Consider the following 23,506-nt stretch of genomic DNA (forward strand, 5'->3'; position numbering starts at 1 on the left):
TTTCTCTTTATTTATTTTTCTTGGGTTTTTTCCTATATTTTCTTTCACAGAATGACTTACATGGAAATGTGTTTTTCAGGACTACACCTATATAACATGTAAAATTGATTGCCTTCTCAATTGGGAGGACAGTAGGGGAGGGAGGGAATTTGGAACTCAAAATCTGAAAAAAAAAAAAAAAAGACTGTTGACATTGTTCTTACATGTAATTGGGAAAATAAAATAATAAATAAAAATTTTTTTAAAAAATGCCTACAAGGTTACGAAGTCTTTCTTGAGAAAAGAAATAGAAGACACTAGACTTGAGGTGGGGTGGGAATCTCCAAACGAAATTGATTATCTTTTTTATATGCAGGGAACTACTCATTACTGATGCATATGTCTACAGTCAGATGAACAATTTGTTAGAGCAAAGATTAAAATTAATACCCAACCATATAAATGAAAAAAATGAGATCAGAGTATGTCATTAAATTAATACAACTTCAACTTGACCTATTTAAATCATCTTTTGATGCTTATGGAAAATGCAGGAAGAGGCACTGACACTAAATTCAAAATACTTTTATGAAGTTTAGCTGTGGTAAATCATTTGTCAAAAGGAGACCAAAACACCTTAGAAACTACTTGGATGAGCAACTGACAGTTCTCTTTGCTAAACTCATATATAAAGTAGCCAAAGGCAACCCTACTCAGAATATAGATATGTTTATAAAATCATATGGAAAAGTACGGTGGAAGATTATGAGCATTATCACCTCAGAAGATAGTAGCAAACAGGGGAGAGAAAGAATTTTAAAGAAAGCTTGTCATAGAACCATAGAATTTCTGGGTTGGAAGGGACTTCATTGACCATTTAGTTCTATCCATGCCTGAAAAAAAAAAAGCTGCCCTACCATATACCTAGTAACTAATGACTTGGTCTTTGCTACACAACCTCTAACAAAGGGAAAACTGGTACTTCTCAATTTCAGGGAGAATTCTTCTGTTGACTAGCTCTGAGTGCTAGTAAGTTTTTTGTTTTCAAATGAGAATCATGTCCAAATTTGTCACTTTGTACTTTCCACCCACCGGGTCTGGTTTTGCCCTCTGGGGTTAAACTGAAAAAAAAAATCTAATTAGTTTAAATACCTGAAGATAGCTATCATGCACCACTTGCATTTCCTTTACTGTAGACCAAATATCACCAGCTCCTTCAAATGATTATCATATGGTATGAATTCATGTCCTCTTATTACCTTGGTTGCCCTTCTTGGGAATGCTTTCAAACTTATCATTATCTTTCCTGAGAGATCCAAACAAGTAGTCATCTTAAAGACACATTAGTATGAAACTGAACAAGATGAACAGACAAACAATGAAAAAGAGCAGTCAGACAGTTATAGAGAATTCTTTTCCCCACCAAGGACTCATCCTCTCATTTGGATTCTCACACAACAGTTTTATATGTGCCACCCAAGGAAATTAAAATGTCACTGAAGAAAATCAAGACAGAAAAGTGACTGGACTAGTCCAATATATACTGAGAAGTACTGAAAGCAACACAGTTTTGATGTTGTTGAAGAAATGATTCTCAAGGCATTTTAAGACAGGACTAAGATGGACGGTGTAAAAGTGGAGAGAAGCAAATTTAGGATTGATATAAAGAAACACTTCAAAAATGAGAGTTCTCCAAAAATGGGATGAGTTACTTCAGGATATATTAATGCCTTCCTTCCTCTCACCCTTCTAGAGATTTTCAAAAAGAGGTTGATGACCACTTGTAGGGATGTTACAGAAAGGATTCTTGGTCAAGTTTGGGTTGGACTAAATGGCCGCTGAGGTCCCTTCCATCTCTGAGATTCTGTGTTTTTTATCTCCCCTTGTCCTCTATATAGACATAGCAGTTGCTTAATAAGTCTTTGTTGAACTGATTACTTTTAGATTCCACATAATTTCAAGCAATATGAAGATAGTCTGAAATTACCATATGATATGTTTATGTTGTACACTTAATAACCTAAAAACCTTCTTCCTCAGCACAACTGCCTTATTAGGAAATTTAATCAATGGCTTTCCATTTATTACTGGTAGCAAATAAAGCTCCATAAACAAGTCTTAATTTTTCTTCTTTCAGATTTCAGAAACTGCTTATAATAAGTGGATATACTAATGCTTTTACTTGACAGGGATTTCAAATGATCATTTCCCAAGGGGAGAAAGCATGCAGAAAGTTTGATAGGTTATTATTTCTTTACTGTGGTCCAATGGTGAGAAGAGGGTTGATAGTTTGTATATTCCCAGATGAGGACTTTCCTGCTTTACCAACTGAAAGACCATGACAAATGAAGGCAGAAGTTTCTCTTTCACTCAATTACCTGATGTGACTTTAGATCCTTGCCATTGTCTTTCTATAACTCATTTCAGTGAGATGGCCCCATGGCGAAATGAATAGAGTCTAAAGATGGCCCCTAGATCACCCTGTACATATTAAACAGACAAGTTTATGAGGGTGTCTTTACACATTTTATGTCTAAGTGGGTATTACTTTCTTTCAACTACCTCCTAGAATAGTTAGTCTTAGTTGCCTTGAATCTCTATCTTTGCAAGCTTAGTAGAAAGTCAGGAAAGACATCATTGATGAGTACTATTCAGATTTATTTTCATAAACTTCCAGGGAGAATGGTACCCAAGTTATTAAAACTTTGAACTAAGACAGGAATTCTTGCTTTGGTTCTGAGGCCTCCCTTCTGTCTATACCATTTCTGTTTACATTAAGAGGTAAATAAGTTTTAATCAAAGGTAGTGTGGTGTAGTGGCTAGAGATCCAAACTCAAAGTCAGAATGACCTTAATTCAAATCCCAATTCTGATGTATAATGACATGTAACCCTGAGAAAGTTGCTTGACCATGGAGTGACCCAGGAAGATCTTAAAATTGTAAGTTTCATAATTGCTTGATTTGTATTTATGGAGTAGGATTTATTCATGAGCAGTTCCTTATATTGACAAGTAGCTAGGTAGTACTGGACTTGAAGTCAGGAAAACCTGAGTTCAAATCCAGTCTCAGATACTTACTAGTTGTTTGACCCTTTGGAAGTCAATCTCTTTTTGCCTCAGTTTTCTCATCTGTAGAATCAAAGCAATAACAGTATCTATCTGTCAAGGAATGTGAGGAAAAATGAGATAATATTTACAAAGCACTTTACAGCCTTTAAAGTGCTATATAAATGTAACATTAACAAAAGCAATAATAATAGTAATAATTATTACTATATCACAGGTCTGGATCAAAAATGTTAATCATCTTAAGAATATCCATAAGACAGAATGGATAGTCTTGAGAGTTATAAAGTTCTGGTGAAAACGGCTACCTCTGTTCTCAAGCTAAGAGTTGCCTTTCCTTAGAACACACAGATTTATATAATTTTCTCTGTGTTCACTAGCTAATGGAATCTTTTTTGGAACATGTTGAACCACTTTGCTTATACAAGTTACCACAGCCAAAAGTCGGGAGTCTTGTGTTGATCCCAGTATACCACTGGTGAGCTTCACAGGCAGGCAAAAACAGCTCACAACAGGGAACATCTCTCTCATTGCTATGGATCCCTTGCCTTGCATATTGCTCTGCTTCCCTTGTTTTCATGCACTCACATATGAGCACTATTCATTTTTAACAGCTTTGCCACTACAATATTCACTGTTAAAACAGAACAGTTGTCACAAATACTTGGAACTCTCTAGCTACCATATTGGAAATACTGTGGAGTAGAGCAGAAAGTATTTCCTTAATTCCATAATAGGCAGGAAAAAAAACCCCTTAATTTCAATAAATTTTGTATCATCAGTGATCTCCAGTCTTGTTACAGGAGTTCCTCCTCATTATTCACTTGGGAAAAAATGGCATGCAGATATAGATATCCACAGCCATGGACAGAATTGTCTTTTCTTTTTTCCCCCTTTGTTGATTAAAACCTCAGACTTCAAGTAGTAATGTTCAGATTGAAGAAACAGAGGCTGACCTCCTTTTGAACCACCCTGGGCTTTCCTTAATCAAACATACTGCTGACAGATATGAAGCTTGGCAAGGTGGAAACTCTCAGTTCCTTCTGTTGCCAAAGCATGCTGGGTGCCCCAGTTCAATTCTGCAAAAGCTTATTCTCTCTGAGAGGAGGAAAGGTCTCAGAAGCAGAACTGGCTGATTACTTTGTTTGTATAGATAAAAGTATCAACAAGACTACAAAGTAACTTAATCATTTTTACTCCCCTCCCCCATATATGCCAAGAACATTCCAAATATTTGAACATTAAGTAAACTAGCAATAATTATAATTTTACAAATAAGCAAATGGAATTGATTTGTTTTCCCAAAGTATGTTTTTCTAACATTTATAGGTTAAAAAAAAGTTTCATTATCATCACACTTAAAGATATATACTAACAGGTAAGAAGTAAAAGAATCAGCAAAGAATTTTGGAGGGTGGTCAACAACAATACAACATAAAGAAATATTGCTTACGTTATGCAATATGAGTATAACTAGTAAGATTTTTTTGGGGGGGAGGTAAAATTTTTATTGACATGTTTTGTTTATTTTACACTATCAGCATTTCTTCAAGTGTACTCTCCTCTCCTGACAGAGATATCTCATGTAACAAAGAACATTTTTTAAAGAAAAAGAAGAGAAAAAAACTGATCAATACAATAAAAAAGTCTGAAAATATTATATCACACCTATAGATCTCCCACCTCTGCAAAGGAGTGTTTTGAGGGGATCTTCTCATTTCTGTTCTTTGGAGTCATATTTGTTTTTTGTAAGTTTGCAATGTTTACTTTTGATGGTTTTATGGTTTTCTTTTAATTTACATTGCTGTGGCCATTGTGTGTATTGGGCTTACTTGTTTGGGTTCTGTTTACTTCAGTTTGCATCAGATCATGAATCTTTCCATACTTCTTTGCATTCAGCATATTTGTAATTTCTTACAGCACAGTTATATTTCTTTATATTTGTGTACCACAATTTGTTTAGCTATTCCCTAATGGAAGGGAAGCTACTTTCTTTCTAATTCTTTGCTATCATAAAAACCCCGCTGCTATAAATATTTTTGTGTATATAGGGACTTTCTTTTTATTAATGACCTCTTTGGGTCTCAGTATTTTAGTCACTTTATTTGCATAATTTCAGATTGTTATTGAAGGTGGCCATACTGAGTTATAGCTTTACCAACAATGCACTAGTGTTATCTTTCCATTAACTCTCCAACATTGTCCATCTTATTTTTGTCATCTTTGCCTATTTGCAGGTTTGAGGGGAAATGTCAGGGTTGTTTTGATTTGAATTTCTCTTCTTACTTTTGATTTGGAGCATTCTTCCATATAGTTGCTCATAGTTTATAATTTGTCTTTTGGTAACTGTCCATTTCTTTGACTATATAAGTAAAAGTTTTAATGACACATACGAGACAAGTGTTAATAAAACCAGATTTATGCTTGTTTGTAGATAATGATCCCATTTGGGGTGAGGTATCTGAAATTATGTACACACACACACACATACACACACACATTCATGCAAGTTAAGTTAGTATTAAGGAGTTGACCTCTGAGTCATTATATGTTATTTCATTAGTAATGTCTTTTTAGTAAATATATATGTATATATACATGTACACACATATATTAATGCATTCATATATACATACACATACACACATATATTCCTTTTACCTTCCCACCCCCAGGTAGAGATTATTTTTGATTTGGGGGAATACACTTGCAATAGGTAGATTTGGGTAGTGTTAGCTCACAGACACAGAGTGTCAATTCTACTCTGATCTAGAATGTTGAATTTTCTAACACAATTTAATCACCACTGGCAGCTTTCTCATTAGGTTATATAGAATAGTTATGAGTTTACTCCCATACCCTCAAAAAAATAAAATTCTCACTGGATCCCAGCTGTCATGAAATATCTTTTCTCTCATTCATATTGGAAAGAATCCTTGATTTGAAATCAGGAGAGTCCTGGATTCAAGTTTTGCCATGATGATAAGAGGTCATTTAATCTCAATAAGCTTCAGCTTTCTCATTTATAAAATGGGAATTAATAATCTCTGTACTACCAGCCTCATATGGTTCTGATGAAGCAAAAATGTGATAATGTATGTAAAGCACTTTTAAAACTTGGAAGGACTATATAAATGTTAGGTATTATTATTATTATTTTACATATAGAAAACATAAATATGACTCAATAGAAGTGGCATAATGTGCTATGTCATTTTATCTTCTTGAATGCATTGTAATGACCAGACTTTAAAACAGAATTTCTCAGTTTGATTTTTTTTTGGCTACAGTTCAAAAGATTCATGGTTTTTTACCCTAAGGTGACATTTTATCTCTAATTACATATGCTTTCTTGAATATCAGTAGTGAAGAAATGTTGCCACTTCACTGACAAAGAGTGTATCAGGAAACTCAAGAAGCTGAATTTCTTCATTAGTTTTTAAGGCATTGTTGTAAAAGCAATCAAATTAGCTACGATAGCTGCCATAAGGAATGATTTACAAATGGGCTTTTTTCTGAAAACTCAGCAGCAGACTAAGGACTCTGCCTTAGCCAAATTTAGGAACAGGGATAAATAGACTCTAATTTCTTTTTAATTTTTAACTAATGGATCATTTCCTACAGGCAAACACACAGAAGTTGATGCTGGCAAAACGATAAGTCTATTTTTATGGAAATAAGTTCATTACTACTAATTTTTGATGGATGAGATTCATTAATTTTTGGAAAATAGTGATGGGGAAGGGAAGGAGAAACAAACAAGAAATAGAAATCTGTAAATACTGCCCCATGGCTTAGTAACTGGACCAGAAATGTAGGAATTACCATACAAAAAATTAAAGCTAAATATCATGAGCCTTATCTCAGGAAAAGGAATATGAAGGTCCATGAACTGCAGGCTATAAGGCTGTATAGGAAAGATTTTTGCATTAATTTGAAGGAATTTATGAAAATACAATGTTTTAATTTGAAAAACCTATATTACTATCTATGAAAATGGAAGACATGGCTCCCCCAGAATTTTCCATCTTACTTTTTTGGCTTTTTTTTTACCCCTGTGAAGATGCCTGCAAAGAGAGGTCACCAGACAAAGGCTCACAAATTGCAAGATCCATGAATTTTTGTCATAAACACATAAATTCAGAACACATTAAAGAAATGTACAGAGTGAAATAAGTGTGAATTTGTAAAACTGGAACTGAGAGACAAAGAAATGAGAATAATATGTCTTGAGATACACTATTAATTTACAAGTTTACTTCTTTTTAAAATCATTCTGTTCCTGTTCCTATCAGAGGCAGTATGGTACGATGGAAAAAATACCATATTTATGATCACAAAATTCAGGTTCAAATCCTTGTTCTGCTATTTACTAGCTATGTGACCCTAGGTAAGTCACAAACTCTCTGGGTCTCACTCTGCCCACCCTGTCTGTAAAACAAAGCTATGAGATCTCTTCTGGGATCTGTGGTCCTCTGTACAAGTATCTATATATCAATGAGTACAAATATAGTGAAAATGTTAGTTAAGGGAAATAATCATAAGAAAATGTGTACAGACATCAAAAAATAATAAAACATTTAGCAAGAACTGAAAGACAGTGGGGGTTCAGTACCACAAAAAGTATGAAAAAACATCATGTCCATTAAAAACATAGAAAATGAACAAAAGAGCCAAAATTACAAGATATCATCCCCTTCCTTCTCTAGTTTCATATACTTAAAGAAATAAGTGATGGTAGATTCTACCTGACATCTGAGAGATGTGAACAGAGAGGTTTAGTTTACTTGAATACAAAACCTTCATCAGTAATTTTTTTTTTCTATTAGGAAAACAAAGGATAAATTTGTAAATGAGTTTGCTCATTACAAAGAACAGAGGAAGTTATTCTTGGATTGGTCATACCTGTGGACTACTCTGGTCTAGCTTTTGGGGAAAAAAATCTAGCCTTACTCATGTTAGGAAGGGGGAAAGGGATAATTTTGATGTAGTCTCTAGCATGAATGCCACCTATACTAAATAGAAAAATAGCAAGAAGATTTCTTTATATTCAGAGAGTATACTATAGAGGTAGAGTAGGCTAGTTTAACTCCTTAAGGTTAATGGAGAGATCTGCAGTGCCCTCCTACAACATAACTTAAAAAGATTTGCCAATATTTTAATTTTTAAAAGAAAAAAAGTTTTTAAATCAGTAAAAAAGTACTGAAATTTTATAAATAATTTACTTTATATATTACCTTAAAAGCAAAGTTGGAAAAGTGTGTTTTATAGTTTATAATAGTACAATGCAAATCCAAATGAAATTTCAAATACCCAATACACAACACAATATTACATGACTAAAATTTACCAATTATGATAATCACTAGTTAGTAAGGATAATAATAATGGTGATAATGATAGCTTGAATTCGCACAATACTTTTAAGGTTTGCAAAGTAATTTATTTATGTTATCTCACTTGATCCTAGTTAGTGAGATAGGTGAGGTGGCATTAAGTCAACCTACAAAAATTTTTTAAGCTCGTACTATGCTCCAGACACTGTATTAAGTGCCGAGGATATGTGTGTGTGTATGTGTGTATGTGAGTGTGTGCGTAAATAAAACACAGCTCATATTTCAAATAAGAGACAAAATATGCAAAAAAACTAAGTAATACAAGATATAAACAGAGTAGAAGGAAAGTAATCTTGGAGGTACACCCATAGCAGTGGTAACAGTAGCCAGTGATGGGGAAAGGCATTGTCTAGAGTGCAGGACTTGAACGGCATCTAGAACTTTTGACAGGAAGACTAACCATAAGGCTACTGCAATAGTTCAGGCATGAGGTGATAAAATCTTGCATCAGAGTGTTAGCTATGTGAATGGAAAGAAATAGACATATATAAAATGTGAAGATAAAAAACAAGATTGGGCAACAGACAGTATATGGAGTGAGTGCAAGAGAGGAATTAAGCATGACACCAACGTTGAATAAGCCTGAGTGACTGTGTGGATAGAGGTGACCCTACTAGCAATGAAGGAGTAGTGGGAGGTTGTAAGGCCAAACACAGTAGAATCTTTTGCTGTTTTTGTTTTACTAAAAGTGCCTCTGAATAATGTGATTAAGGAGGATTTTTCCCACCCATTGTCTGACCTGGGAAGATTTGTAGGAAGGTCCACACCTTTTGTTAATGAGGCACTGGTTCTTAAGGGATGTGATGCCCTCTGGCTCTAAAATAGTGTATAAAGACTCTGAGGTATGGTTTTAGTTTGGGCCTTACTGCTGGAAGTGTTTGTTTGGCTAGCCTCAGACTCCAGAAAGCCGCTAAGGAGCCCCACCCCCCAACCCCACCACCCCCCAACCCAACTTTGAAAATCCAGATGTTGGTGCTTCTCTCTGGTAACTATGGTCACACAGTTAGACCTGTTTGTTGAATTATGATGTATGTACTGATTGTGGTCAGGCAGAGGAAGCCATGTCTGTTGATCTTTGATTTCTCTGTATTTTCTTTGAAGTTTAGAGTGCTGACTTCCCTGAACTAGGTGAATGATATATGTGCTTGATTAAAGGAATCATACATGGCCTTGATTAAAGTGATTGTTAACCCCTCAAAAGTTGCCTTTCCTTTTATGAATGCAAATCTGAGAACCTGTGATAGCAAGGACCCTGTGTATGTTGGGGTGCTTACTGACACAGGAGTGGAGCCAAGGTGGCAGACAAAAGCCATGAAGATGCCTGAGAGCTTCCCACTTTCCCTCAGAAACATTAAATCAAGCCTCTCAAAGAATTCTGGAGTGACAGAATCCACAAAAAGACCAAATGAAACAATCTTCCAACCCAAGACAACTTAAAGGGACTTCAGGAAAGGTCTATCTCATTTGGGTAAAAGAGGAGCACAGCACAGCAAAGTCAGTGTCCAGACAAGACAACAAGAGCACAGACACAGCACAGATCAGCAAGCAAGGCCCTGTGGTCGGACTCAGCAGGTCAGTGGCACAGTAGGAAGCCTCCAGCACCAGTACAGCAGGCAAACTGTTAGCCCAAAAATCCAGAGCACAATATAGGCACAACTAGCACAGGCCTCCCTAGCACAGTAGGTAAGCCACCAGCCCCAGAAGCCCTGGTACAGAAAAGCAGTGACTAGACCTCTGCCCCCAGTGCAAGAAGCTTAGGATAGGGCCCCCTGTACCCCAGGAGTAGAATTCAAAATTTCAAAATGAGCAAAAACCAAAAAAGAACCCTGGCCATAGAAAGCTACTATGGCAATAGGGAATATCAAAACACAAACTCAGAAGAGGACAACAGTGTCAAAATGCCTACATAAAAAGCCTCAAAGGGGAATATGAATTGGACTCAAGCCCAAAAACACCTCCTAGAGGAGCTCAAAAAGAAATTTAAAAATCAAATTAGAGAGCTGGAAGAAAAATTGGGAAAATAAATGAAAGTTATGCAATTGTGTCAAAGAGTCAACACCTTGCAAAAGGAAGCACAAAAACTGAGTGAAGGAAACAACTCAAAAAATAGAACTGGCCAAATTGGAAAAAAAAAAAAAACTACTGAAGAAAACACCTTCCTTAAAACTAGAGTTGGATAAATGAAATAGGAGGTAAAAGTTAACTGAAGAAAATAATTCCTTAAAAATTAGGATTGGTGAAGTGGAAGCTAATAATGCTATGAGACGTCAGGAATGAATTCAACAAAATCAAAAGAAAAAGAAAAAAAGAAATGTATTGAGAGAAAGGGAAAAGGGGAGACAGAATGCATTAAATTATATCACATGAGGAGGTATGAAAGACTATTACAATAGAGGAAAAGAAGGGAGAGGGTGAGCATTGCTTGAACTTTACTCTGATTGGATTTGGCTCAAAGAAGGAATAACATACACACTCATTTAGGTAAAGAAATCTTTCTTACCCTGTAGGGAAGAAGGCGGAAAATGGCAAAATAAAAGAGAGTGGTGGTTGACAAAAGGGAGGGCAGATTGAGGGAGGTGGTGGTTAAAAGCATAACACTGGTGAGAAGGGACAGGGTCAAAGTAGAGAGTGAGAAAAGCATAAAAGAATGGGAAAAAATAGAAGAAAATATAAAATACCAAATTGGAAAAAAAAAACTGATCTGGACAGACAATTTAAGAATTATTGGTCTGATCCAGGACAGACAATTTAAGAATTATTGGACTACCTGAAAGCCATGATTTAAAAAAAAAAAGAAGAGCATCAACAGCATCTTTTAAGAAATTGTCAAAAAAAAAAAAAAACTATCCTGATAACCTAGAACCAGAGTGTTAAATAGGCATTGAAAAAATCTACCGATCACCTCCTGAAAGAGATCCCCAAGTGAAAACTCCAAGGAGTATTATAGCCAAATTCCAGAATCATCAGGTCAAGGAGAAAACACTGCAAGCTGCTAGAAAGAAAAAATTATCAAGGAACCAAGGTCAGGATTTCACAGGACTTAACAACTTCTACATTAAAGGATCAGAGAGCATAGAATAGGATATTCTAGAAGGGAAAGGAGCTTGGATTAAAACCAAGAATCAACTACTCAGAAAAACTGAGCATATTCTTTCAGGGGAGAATATATGAACTGGTTTCATGCCCAAAAAAAGCCTTCTTAGAAGAGCTTAAGAAGGATTTTAAAAGTCAAATAAGAGAAGTAGAAGAAAAATTGGGAAAAGAAATGAGAGGTATGCAAAAGACAGTCAATAGCTTGGAAAAGGAAGGACAAAAACTGACTGTAGACAAAAAAATCTTTAAAAAATAACAATTGGCAAAATGGGGGGCAGGGGAGTACACTGAAGAAAACAAGTCTCTAAAAAGTAGAATTGGCCAAATGGAAAAGGAGGCACAAAAACTCAGTGAAAAGAAGAACTTCTTAAAAAAGTAAAATGGGACAAATGGAAAAGGAGGTAGAAGAAAAATCTAATAGAAGAAATCTAATAGAAGAAAACAATATGTTAAAAATTAGAATTGGGGACGTGGAAGCTAATGACTCAATAAAATATAAAGAATCAGTCAAACAGAAACAAAAGAATGAAAAAATACAAGAAAATATAAAATAACTCATTGGCAGAACAACTGGCCTGGCAAATAGATCCAGGACAGATAATAATACAAAAAAAATTATTGGTCTGTCTGAGAGCTATGATGAAGAAAAGCCTAGACAGCACCTTTTGGGAAATCATCAAGGTAAACTGCCTGGAGATGCTAGAACCAGAAGATAAAATAGTCCTCAAAAGAATCCACTGACCACCTCCTGAAAGAGATCCCAAATTGAACACAAGGATAGAAGGGAAGGAACAAGTAATACAGGTAAAGGGGAAGCTAAAGGAGGGAGCTGATAGAAGGGAGGGCAGACTAAAGGAGGCAGTGGTTAAAAGCAAAACTCTAGTGAGGCAAGACAAGGAGAAAGGAGAGAGAAAAGCATAAATGTGGTGGTGGGGGGAATATGATGGAGAGAAAGACACAGATGGTAATCATAATTGTGAATGGGAATGGGATGAACTCTCACATAAAACAGAAGTACATAGCAGAGCACATTAAGAACCATAATTCTACAATATGTTGTTTACAAGAAACACATCTGAAGCAGAGAGATACACATGAAGTAAAGGTAAAAGGCTCGAGCAGAATATATTATGCTTAGGCTCAAGTAAAATAAAAGACAAAAGCTGAGGTAGCAATCCTGATCTCAGATAAAGCAAAAGAAAAAATAGATCTAATTAAAAGAGTTAAGGAAAGAAACTACATCCTGCCAAAAGGTATTATAGACAATGAAGTAATATCATTATTAAACATATATGCACCAAGTGGCATAACATTTAAATTCTCAGAAGAGAAGTGAAGGGGTTTACAGGAAGAAATAGACAGCAAAAATATATTGGTGGGAAACCTCAACCTCCCCCTCTCAGAACTAGATGTCTAACCACAAGATAAGAAAGAAAGAAGTTAAGATAAACAGAATTTTAGAAAAGTTAGATATGTTTGTACTCTGGAGAAAACTGAATGGGGATAGAAAGGGATATACCTTTTTTTCAGAAGTACATGGAGCCTACACAAAAATTACCCACATATTAGGGCATTAAAACCTTATGATCCAATGCAGAAAGACAGAATTATTAAATGCATTCTTTACAGATCATGACGCAAAAAAAATTAGAGACCCATAGAAAGACAGACTAAAAATTAATTGGAAACTAAATAATCTAATCCTAAAGAATGAGTGGCTCAAACAACAAATCATAGAAACAATCAATAACTTCACTCAAGAGAATAACAATAATGAGAAAACATACCAAAACTTATGGAATGCAGAGAAAGTGGTTCTTAGGGGACATTTTATATCTCTGAATGCTTACACGAATAAAATAGAGAAAGAAGAGATTAATGAGTTGGGCATGCAACTAAAAACACTAGAAAAAGAACAATATTAAAATCTCCAAACTAGAAATTCTGAAAACTAGAGGAGAGATTAATAAAATTGAAATTAAGAAAACTATTGAACTAATAAATAAAACTAAGGGCTGGTTTTGTGAGGAAAAAAACCCCAATAAAATAGATAAACCTTTGGTTAATTTGATTTTTTTTAAAAAAAAGAAGAAAACCGAGGGGTCAGGCTTGGCCCTCAGCACTAACCTCGACTACAGAGTCTCCTCTTCAAAGTCTAACAGGGCTTTGCCCCCACTGTGCACTCTGAGGTCCAAGTGCCTACATATCCAGTCCATCGATCAAGCACCAGTAGTAGCTTTGCTCCACATCTGTGTCCAGGATCAAGAAGAGGCAAAGAAGCCATCCCATCAAATAGGGAAGGTCTGGGTCCTTGCCTGCAGCTGCAGCCAGCCAAGTCAAGCTGGGCATGTTTAACCACAAGGGGCTGCCTCCAGGCAACTTCAGCCTGGGCCAGGGCGCGATGCCAGATGGGTCCTCCCAATATGGTAAAGGTGGCTACATTGGAGGAAGCACCCCAATACCATCCCAGCCCCAGCCATCATCCCAGTCTTTCTTTACCTTCCCTTCAGCAGTGAAGAGTGAGTACAGCTTGGAGGGATCCTCGACCCCTGACTCCAGCCAGACCAAAGGGTGGTATGCCTTCTCTGCGCTCCCACCCCCAGCTGAAGCCGGGCAGGCCAGTGCCTCCCACAACCTTCACCTCATGCCACCCAAAGAGGAAGACTCATCCTGCTCTTCCCCTTCCTCATCATCATCTGGGGCTCCTGAGCGGGACCTCAGAGAGACCATCGTTCCTGAAGCTAAGTATTACGCCCATCCAGGCCCAGCCTACAATGTGCCTGCATGGATGGGGCCCTTTGGGCCAGGCCTGGGGAGCAGTGGTTCAGTTCCCACTGGGGCACTGCCAGGTGCCCCTCTCCCTCCTCACCCTCTCCAGGCTCTAGGGACCTTTCCGGGTCCCAGGCCCCTCTACCCAGCCTCTGTCCAGCAGCCCCAGCCAGGGCTAGGCAGCAGCTGCGGCATCAGCAGCGGCAGTGGCAGCAGCAGCAATGTCAGCAGCAGTGTCAGCAGCACCAGTGGTTCAAGCAGAGCAGCCAGTGAGGAGGGCATCCCATCTAGCGATAGTGGAGAGGAGGACACGCCAACCTCCAAGGAATTGGAGCTGTTTGCCAAACAACTGAAACACAAGCGAATTTCCCTGGGTTTCACTCAGGCTGATGTAGGCATGGCCTTGGGCACACTGTATGGGAAAATGTTCAGTCAGACCACCATCTGCTGGTTTGAAGCTCCACAATTGAGCTTTAAGAATATGTGCAAATTGAAACCATTATTTCAGAGGTGGCTGTAGGCTGTTGAGAACACTGACAACCCTCAGGAGATGTGCAGTATGGAACAAGTGCTAGCCCAGGCTCGAAAGCGTAAATGGCATACAAGTATTGAGACCAGTGTAAAGGGGACCCTAGAGGGCTTCTTCAGGCATTGTGGGAAGCCCACTCCCCAGCAAATCTGTGACTTGGCAGAAGAGCTGCACCTGGACAAAGATGTGGTTCGAGTCTTGTTCTGTAACCGAAGGCAGAAGGATAAGTGGCTTCTTCTGCCCTATGGGGAAGATGGTGAACCATTGCCTTATGAGCTGGCCCCAGGCACTGCCCTTGTCCTGCCAACTGCTGCTGTACCCCAGAACTATGCAGCACCCCCACCACCTGTGCCCCCTGCCCTTTATATGTCCACCTTTCCTAAGGGTGAGCCCTGCATCCCAGGCATGCCTATGCCTAATGGGGGCATCTGAGCCAGGATCAGCATTCTAGGAACTCACTGGGGGCTCAGGATGCCTCTTGCTTCCCCCTTCCTTCACTTGCCCTATCCTGGTGACTGGCCATTGTCTTAGATGTAGTGGCCAGGCCTTTTCCCAACCCTAGATTCTCTTTCTGCCCCTCCACTGCCCACATCTAGGTTTTGCTGGGCATCTGAAAAACAATATTCAGGTCTTTTTTTTCCCCTTTCTTCTACCTCACACTCCCAAACTTGTGATGGGTGTGGGAGCCAGTTTGGAAATAAAAGTTGGGTGGTAACTGAAAAAAAAAAAAGAAGAAAACCAATTTACCAGCACCAAAAATTAAAAGGGTGAATTCACCACCAATGAAGAGGAAATCAAAACAATAATTAGGAGCTAATTTGCCCAACTGTATGCCAATAAATTTGATAATCTTACTGAAATGGATATTTACAAAAATATAAATTTCTTAGCTTAAAAGAAGAGGAAATAATATACATAAATTACCCTATTTCAGAAAAATAAATTGAACAAGCCATCAGTGAACCCCCTAAGAAAAAAATCTCCATGGCCAGATGGATTTTGAAGTGAATTCTATCAAACATTTAAAGAACAATTCATTCCAATACTATATGAATTATTTTGGAAGACAGGTGAAGGAGTCCTACCAAATTGTTTTTATGATATAAATATGGTGCTAATATCTAAACTGGGAAGAGCCAAAAGAGAGAAAGAAAACTATAGAACAATTCTCCTAATGAATATAGAGGCAAAAATTTTATTTTGTTTTGTTTTTGTTTCTTTGATGGATTTTATTTTATGATGTATTTTTAATTATTTTATTTGTTTTCAGTGTTCTACAATCACTTCCATATATCTTAGATTTTTATCCCCTCCCTCCCACTCCTTCCCCCCATGCTCTCTACTCCATTCCTGAGATGGCATGCAATCTTATATAGGTTCTATAATACATTCCTATTAAATACATTTTCACCTTAGTAATGTTGCATAGAAGAATTTAAATGAATGGGAGAAACCATAAAACAAAACAAAACATAATACAAGAGAAAATGGTCTGCTTTATTCTGTGATCCAAATCCATAGTTCTTTTTCTGGATGTGGAAAGCATTTGAGGCAAAAATTTTAAATATTAGCCAAGAGATTATAGCTACTTATCTTAAGGATAATACACTATGACCAGGTAGCCTTCATAACAGAAATGTAGGGCTTATTCAATATTAGAAAAACTATCAGCACAACTGACCATGTCAACAACAAAACTGACAGAAATCATATGATTATCTCAATAGATGCAGGAAAAGTATTTGACAAAATTTAACACCATTTCTATTTAAACATGCTACAACATAGGAATAAATGGAGTCTTCCTTAAAATGATAAGTAGCATCTATCTAAAATCATCAGCAAGCATTATATATAATGGGGATAAACTAGAAGCATTTTCAGTAAATTTTGGGGTGAAACAAGGACGTTTATTATCACCACTGTTATTCAATATAGTACTAGAAATGTTAGCTTTATCAATAAGAGAAGAAAAATAAATTGAAGGAATAAGAATAGGAAAAGAAGAAACAAAGGTATCACTCTTTGCAGATAATATAATGATACACTTAGAGAATCCTAGAAAATCAAGTAAAAATTTACTTTAAATACCAAATTTAGCAGATTTGCAGGCTATAAAATAAACTCACACAAATCAGCAACATTTCCATATATTACCAACAAAGCTTAGCAAGAAGAGAAATTTCATTTAAAGTAATTATAGACAACATAAAATATTTGGGAGTCTATCTGCCAAGACAAACCCAGGAACACAATTACAAAATACTTTTCACACAAATAAAGTCAGATCTAAATAATTACAAAAATATTAATTGCACACGAGTAGGCTGAAATAATATAATATAAAGGACAATTTTATCTAAATGAATTTACTTATTCGGTGCCATACCAATCAAACTAACAAAAATATTTCATTGAACTAAAAACAAATAATAGCAACATTCATCTTGAAGAACAAAAACTCAAGAATATCAAGGGAATTAATGAAGAAAGTGCATAGAAAGGTGGCCTACTCATAGAGAAATCATCAGAACTCTTTGGTACTGGCTAAGAAATAGAGTGGTGGATCAGTGGACTAGATTAGGTACACAAGATGTAATAGTAAATGACTTTAGTAATCTACTGTTTGATAAACCCAAAGATTCTAACTTCTGGGATAAGAATTCATTATTTGAGAAAGAACTGCTAAGAGAACTGGAAAACAGTATGGCAGAAATCAGGCAGAGACCAACATCTCACACTGTATACCAAAAGAAGGTCCAAATGGATACTTAATTTATAAACATAAAGTATAAGCAATAGGCAATTTAGGAGAGCACAGAATAGTTTACCAGTAAGATCTATTGGGAAGGGAAGAATTTATGACCAAACGAGAGATAGGGAACATTATGAAATGCAAAATGGATAATTTTGATTACATTAAATTAAAAGTTTTACACAAACAAAACTAATGTAGTCAAGATTAGAAGGGAAGCAGAAAGTTGGGAACCAATTTTTACAGCCAATGTTTCTAATAAAGGCTTCATTTCTAAAATATAGAGAGAACTGAGTCAAATTTATAAGAATACAAGTCATTCCCCAATTGATAAATGGTCAAAGATATGAACAGGCAGTTTTCAGATGAAGAAATTAAAATTAACTACAGTCATATAAAAATGCTCTAAATCATTACTGAATAGAGAAAGAAAAATTAAAACAACTCTGAGACACCACCTCACATCTATCAGATTGCCTAATATGACAGAAAAACAAAATGATAAATGTTGGAGAAGATATGGAAAAATAGGAACACTAATACATTGTTGGTGGAGTTGCGAACTGATCCAACCATTTTGGACAGCAATTTGAAACTATGCCCAAAGGGCAATCAAATTGTGTATACCCTTTGATCCAGAAATACCACTACTAGGTCTGTATCCTAAAGAGAGCATGAAAAAGAGAAAAGGACCTGTATGTACATAAATTTCATAGCAGCTCTTTTTGTAGTAGCAAAGAACTGGACATTGATGGGATGCCCATCAATTAAGGAATGGCTAAACAAGCTGTGTTATATGAATGTAATGGAATACTATTGTGCTATATGAGATGATGGGCAGGAAGAAAAACTGACATGAATTGATGCTGAGAGAAGTGAGCAGAACCAGGAGAATGCTGTATTCAGTAACAGTAATGTGATGATTAACTATGATTAACTTAACTCTTCTCAGCAATACAATGATCCAAGACAATTCCAAAAGACTTGTGACAGAAAATGCTATCCTCATCCAGAGAAAGATCTGTGGAATCTGAATGCAAATCAAAACATTATTTTCACTTTTTTTTGTTTTGTCTGTTTTGTGACTTTTCCTTTTATATTCCTTTTATAGCATGACTAATGTGGAAATATGTTTCCATGATTACAAATGTATAACCTATATCAGATTGCTTGGCATCTTGGGGAGGGAGGGAGAAAAATTTGGAGCTTGAAATCTTATAAAAACGAATATTAAGAAATATCTTTCCCTCTAATTGGAAAAAAATAAAATACCATTTATGAAAAAAATAAGGGAGTAGGAAGAGGGGAGGGTGTAGAGTGAGAAATAATGAATTCTATTTTAGAAATGTTGAGTTTAAGATATCTATAGGACATTCAGTTTGAGCTGTCCACGAGGTAATTGGTGATTTGAGAAAGTAACTCAGGAGAGAGAGATTAAGCTTAGATACATGGATCTGGGAATCATCGGCACAGAAATAATCATTGGAATATAGGAAATAATATAGGAAAAAGAGGAACCAATTGCAAATGGCTTTCTCAGTGAATAAAGTCTTTAAGGAGATGAGATACACAAGATATTTAGTAGAGATGGTAGGACCCAGTAAGGTTTGTTTTGTTTTGTTTTTGGTTGTTTTTTGAGGATAAGATAGGCAGACATATATGTTTATAGGCAGCAAAGAGTCAATACATAATGAGAATTGTTTGAAGACAGTAATGACATTTTGTAATTAAATAAAGGGAAGGAAGTTGCAAGGATATGCATTTGCCTTCAGTTCTGCCTAAGTTTATTCTCAAGTCTGAAACACATGCATTTGCAGATACACAACCTATGATGTGTGTTGATATGCATTAGTGGATTTGTCAATATGCTGGTGTATAATGACTGAAAAAACAATCTGTTTTTACTTGGGGCTCTGTATTTATATTGAATCACATTTCTTATAATTACTGAGCCAGAAGAAGAGACTTAATCATCTATCTTAAGACCCTTACTTTACAAATAAAGAAAACTGAGGCTCAGAGAAGGGAAATCACTGGCTTAAGGTCACATGGGTAATTAATAAATGAGCACCAGTACCAGTACCCTTTGAATTCCTTTTAATTTCAGGTCAGTGATCTTCCTGTTGAAATCATCAGGCTAATTCTGAGCAGGATGGATTTCATCAACAATACAGTCATTGGCAGGTAATATTTCAGAAAGATACAAATCACTAAAAAAAATGGGAAATTTAATGGCTATGTATCACTTTAGCAATCTTCCAATGAAATGGTATATTCAGTCCTTTAATTCTACACTCACAAAAACTAAAGACAAGGAATCAACATGTATATTTATTGACCAAGGAAGAAGATACAGAAATGAGAATGGTTCATAATGAAGGAGTCATGAGGTTTGAGGGCATTTGTATATTCATAGCAAACCACTGATAAATACACACACACACACACCCCAACAACATGGCAAACCACTGATAAATATACACACACACACACACACACCAACAACTAAGTCACTTTCAGTCCTGTGTAGAGACATCCTACTTCTGCAAGGATGGTGACAATGATAGAAAACAGAACAGAGGATGCTAAGAATAATTCAGTTTTTAGATCATTTATAAACATTGCAAATACTAACAGTTACTATATAACCTTTATTCAATGACCATCATGTTGGTACACAGCTGAAGCACTGAAACAATCATAGTTACATTCTTGCCACAATGCAGGAGATTTTACTTGACAATCTTCTTCTTTGAATCTGCTATAGAAGGGGGTTGGAACAAGACAGAGCAGATGTTGGAACTTTTCTAACCTAGAAACTGCTCTGGAAGACTGCAAATTCCCTTTATGATCAAGCATGTATTTAAAGATATATGGCTATAATTTAAAGCCCCATTTTGGAACTCCAGATGCGGTAAAGATACAACAAGCATGGCAGGAGGGAGACTTGTGATAGCACATGGGGTTGAGCTAGTGCACAGAAAGCCCAGACAATTAGGAGAAAAAACTCCATGATACAATGGGCTATTGGCCACAGACTAGGATGAAGCCAGATAAATTATTAGACCGGGTGAGCCAGAAAGAGTCTTGCTTCCTTCTTCTCTTTGTTAGTTTTTTTTCTTTCAGAATTAAATTTTATCTTTTCAATGAAAACCCATCTTGCCTCTCACCAACCTCTCTCTCCCATACCCCATGAGAAAGAAAAACAAAGAAAATCACTGTCACACACATGAACTATCAAGCTAAATAAATCCTTTCTTTGAATGCACCCAAAAATATATGCTTCAATCTGTACTCTAAGTCCATCATCTCTATGAGAAGGTGAATACAATGTTTCATCATGAGGTCTCTCAAATCTTAGTTGATCACTGTCTTAATAAGAATTCCTGGGGCACAGAGCCAAGATGGCAGAGTAGAAAGACGCACATACATTAGCTCTTCCCCCACAGTCCATAAAATACCTGTAAAGAACGACTCTCAACAAATTCTAGAGCAGCAGAAGCCACAGAACAACTGAGTGGAGATTTCCAGCCCAAGGTGACCTGAAAGGGCAATAGGAAAGTCATGTCGTACCAGACTCAGAGCAGAGCCCAGCCCAGCCTTGGCCAAGTGGCACAGCACTAGGAGAAAGATCAAATAGGCCTCAGGGATGGGATCCCCAGCAGCAGTAGCAGTGGTTTGCAGATCCCTCAACCCACAGGTCAGTGAGATGGTTTTTTCAGTTCGACAAGAAGGGAGCTATAGCTCTGGCCTCAGGTGGCAGTGGCAGAGGACACATCAGGCAGCAGCAGTTCCCACAGTAGCTGGCATCCATTTCTGGATTGTAAAGCTCCTAGGGAATCTGAGCAGCTGATCCTTATCTAAGCCTGGTGTGGCAGCCCTGCCCCCACCTAATGCTCCTGGGGGAATCCAGCAGCTGATCTTTCTCTCACACTGAATGGCAGCCCAGTCCCTGCCTAAAGCTCCTGGGGCAATTGAGCAGCTTATCTGAATCTCAGCCCCCCAGTGCTGGCGTGGTGGAACTGAAGGCCAGGTGGTGGTGGAGAGGAAACTACTATTCACAGATTCTGGGCACAAAAGTTTCTGCTCCCAGAGAAGAGTACATGCTTGATTGTGCCACCTTGGAGGAACTGAGATCTTATAGGTCCCCAGAGTATACCCTACTCTTGACAAAGGACCCAAAAGTCAAGTAACTGGTTGGGAAAATGCCCAAAAAAGGGGAAAAAATAAGACTATAGAAGGTTGCTTTTGTGGTGAACAGATATCTTCTCCCATCCTTTCAGATGAGGAAAAACAATGCTTACAACCTGGGAAAGACATAAAAGTCAAGGCTTCTGTATCCCACATATCCAAAATAAATATTCAATAGGCTCAGGCCATGGAAGAGCTCAAAAAGGATTTTGAAAATCAAGTAAGAGAGGTGGAGGAGAAATTGGGAAGAGAAATGAGAGAGATTCAAGAAAATCATGAAAAGTGAGTCAACAATTTGCTAAAGGAGACCCCAAAAATGCTGAAGAAAACAACACCTTTAAAAATAGGCTAGCTTAATTGGCAAAAAAGGTTCAAAAAGCCAATGAGGAGAAAAAGGCTTTAAAAAAGCAGAATTAGCCAAATGGAAAAGAAGATTCAAAAGCTCACTGAAGAAAACAGTTCTTTCAAAATTAGAATGGAACAGATGGAGGTTAATGACTTTATGAGAAACCAAGAAATCACAAAACAAAACCAAAAGAATGAAAAAATGGAAGATAATGTGAAATATCTCAATGGAAAAACAACTGACCTGGAAAATAGATCCAGGAGAGACAATTTAAAAATTATGGGACTACCTGAAAGCCATGACCAAAAAAAGAGCCTAGACATCATCTTTCATGAAATTATCAAGGAAAACTGCCCTGGTATTATAGAACCAGAGGACAAAATAAATATTGAAAGAATACACCAATCACCTCCTGAAAGAGATCCAAAAAGAGAAACTCGTAGGAACATTGTAGCCAAATTCCAGAGTTCCCAGGTCAAGGAGAAAATATTGCAAGCAGCTAGAAAAAAACAATTTGAGTACTGTGGAAATACAATCACGATAACACAAGATCTGATAGCTTCTACATTAAGGGACTGAAGGGCATGGAATACGATATTACAGAAGACAAAGGAACTAGGACTAAAATCAAGAATCACCTACCCAGCAAAACTGAGTATAATACTTCAGGGGAAAAAATGGTCTTTCAATGAAATCAAGGACATCCAAGCATTCTTGATGAAAAGACCAGAGCTGAAAAGAAAATTTGACTTTCAAACACAAGAATGAAGAGAAGCATGAAAGGGCAAACAGCAAAGAGAAATCATAAGGGACTTATTAAAGTTGAACTGTTTACATTTCTACATGGAAAGACAACATCTTTAACTCTTGAAACTTTTTTCAGCATCTGGGTAGTTGGTGGGATTATACATGCGCACACACATATAAACACACACACACATACACACAGCGAGCGAGAGAGAAAGAGAGAGAGAGAGGGAGAGCAGAGCTGGGCGAGTTGAATAGGAAGGGATCATATCTAAAAAAATAAAATTAAAGGGTGAGAGAGAAATGTATTGGGAGGAGAAAGGGAGAAATGGAATGGGGCAAATTATCTCTCATAAAAGAGGCAAGAAAAAGAGGGGAGGTGAGAGGGAAAATGTGAAGCTTACTCTGATCACATTTGACTAAAAGAAGGAATAAAATGCACACTCATTTGGTATGAAAACTTATCTTGAAATACAGGAAAGTGGGGGAGAAGGGGATAAGCAGGGTGAGGTGGATGATGGAAGGGAGGAGGGAGCAATTAGAAGTCAACTCTCTTCAGGTGGGACAAGGTCAAAAGAGAGAATAGAAGAAATGGGGGGCAGGATAGGATGGAGGGAAATATACTTAGTCTTATAC

The 23,506-nt window shown here is 37.0% G+C and overlaps 2 protein-coding genes across 4 annotated transcripts in view; one reads left to right on the forward strand and one right to left on the reverse strand.

The window, feature by feature from the left end:
* The window catches only part of RGS17 (regulator of G protein signaling 17), a 237,680-nt gene that overhangs the window by 117,953 nt on the left and 96,221 nt on the right, over positions 1 to 23,506 (reverse strand). The window lies entirely within an intron of this gene.
* Positions 13,802 to 15,309, forward strand: LOC140527072 (POU domain, class 5, transcription factor 1.2-like). The gene is given in 1 exon segment (XM_072643733.1): positions 13,802 to 15,309. A coding segment is annotated over 1 exon segment (1,383 nt). The 5' UTR covers positions 13,802 to 13,880; the 3' UTR covers positions 15,264 to 15,309.

This window comes from Notamacropus eugenii, chromosome 2 (assembly GCF_028372415.1).
Source record: "Notamacropus eugenii isolate mMacEug1 chromosome 2, mMacEug1.pri_v2, whole genome shotgun sequence".
Taxonomy (NCBI): Eukaryota; Metazoa; Chordata; class Mammalia; order Diprotodontia; family Macropodidae; genus Notamacropus; species Notamacropus eugenii.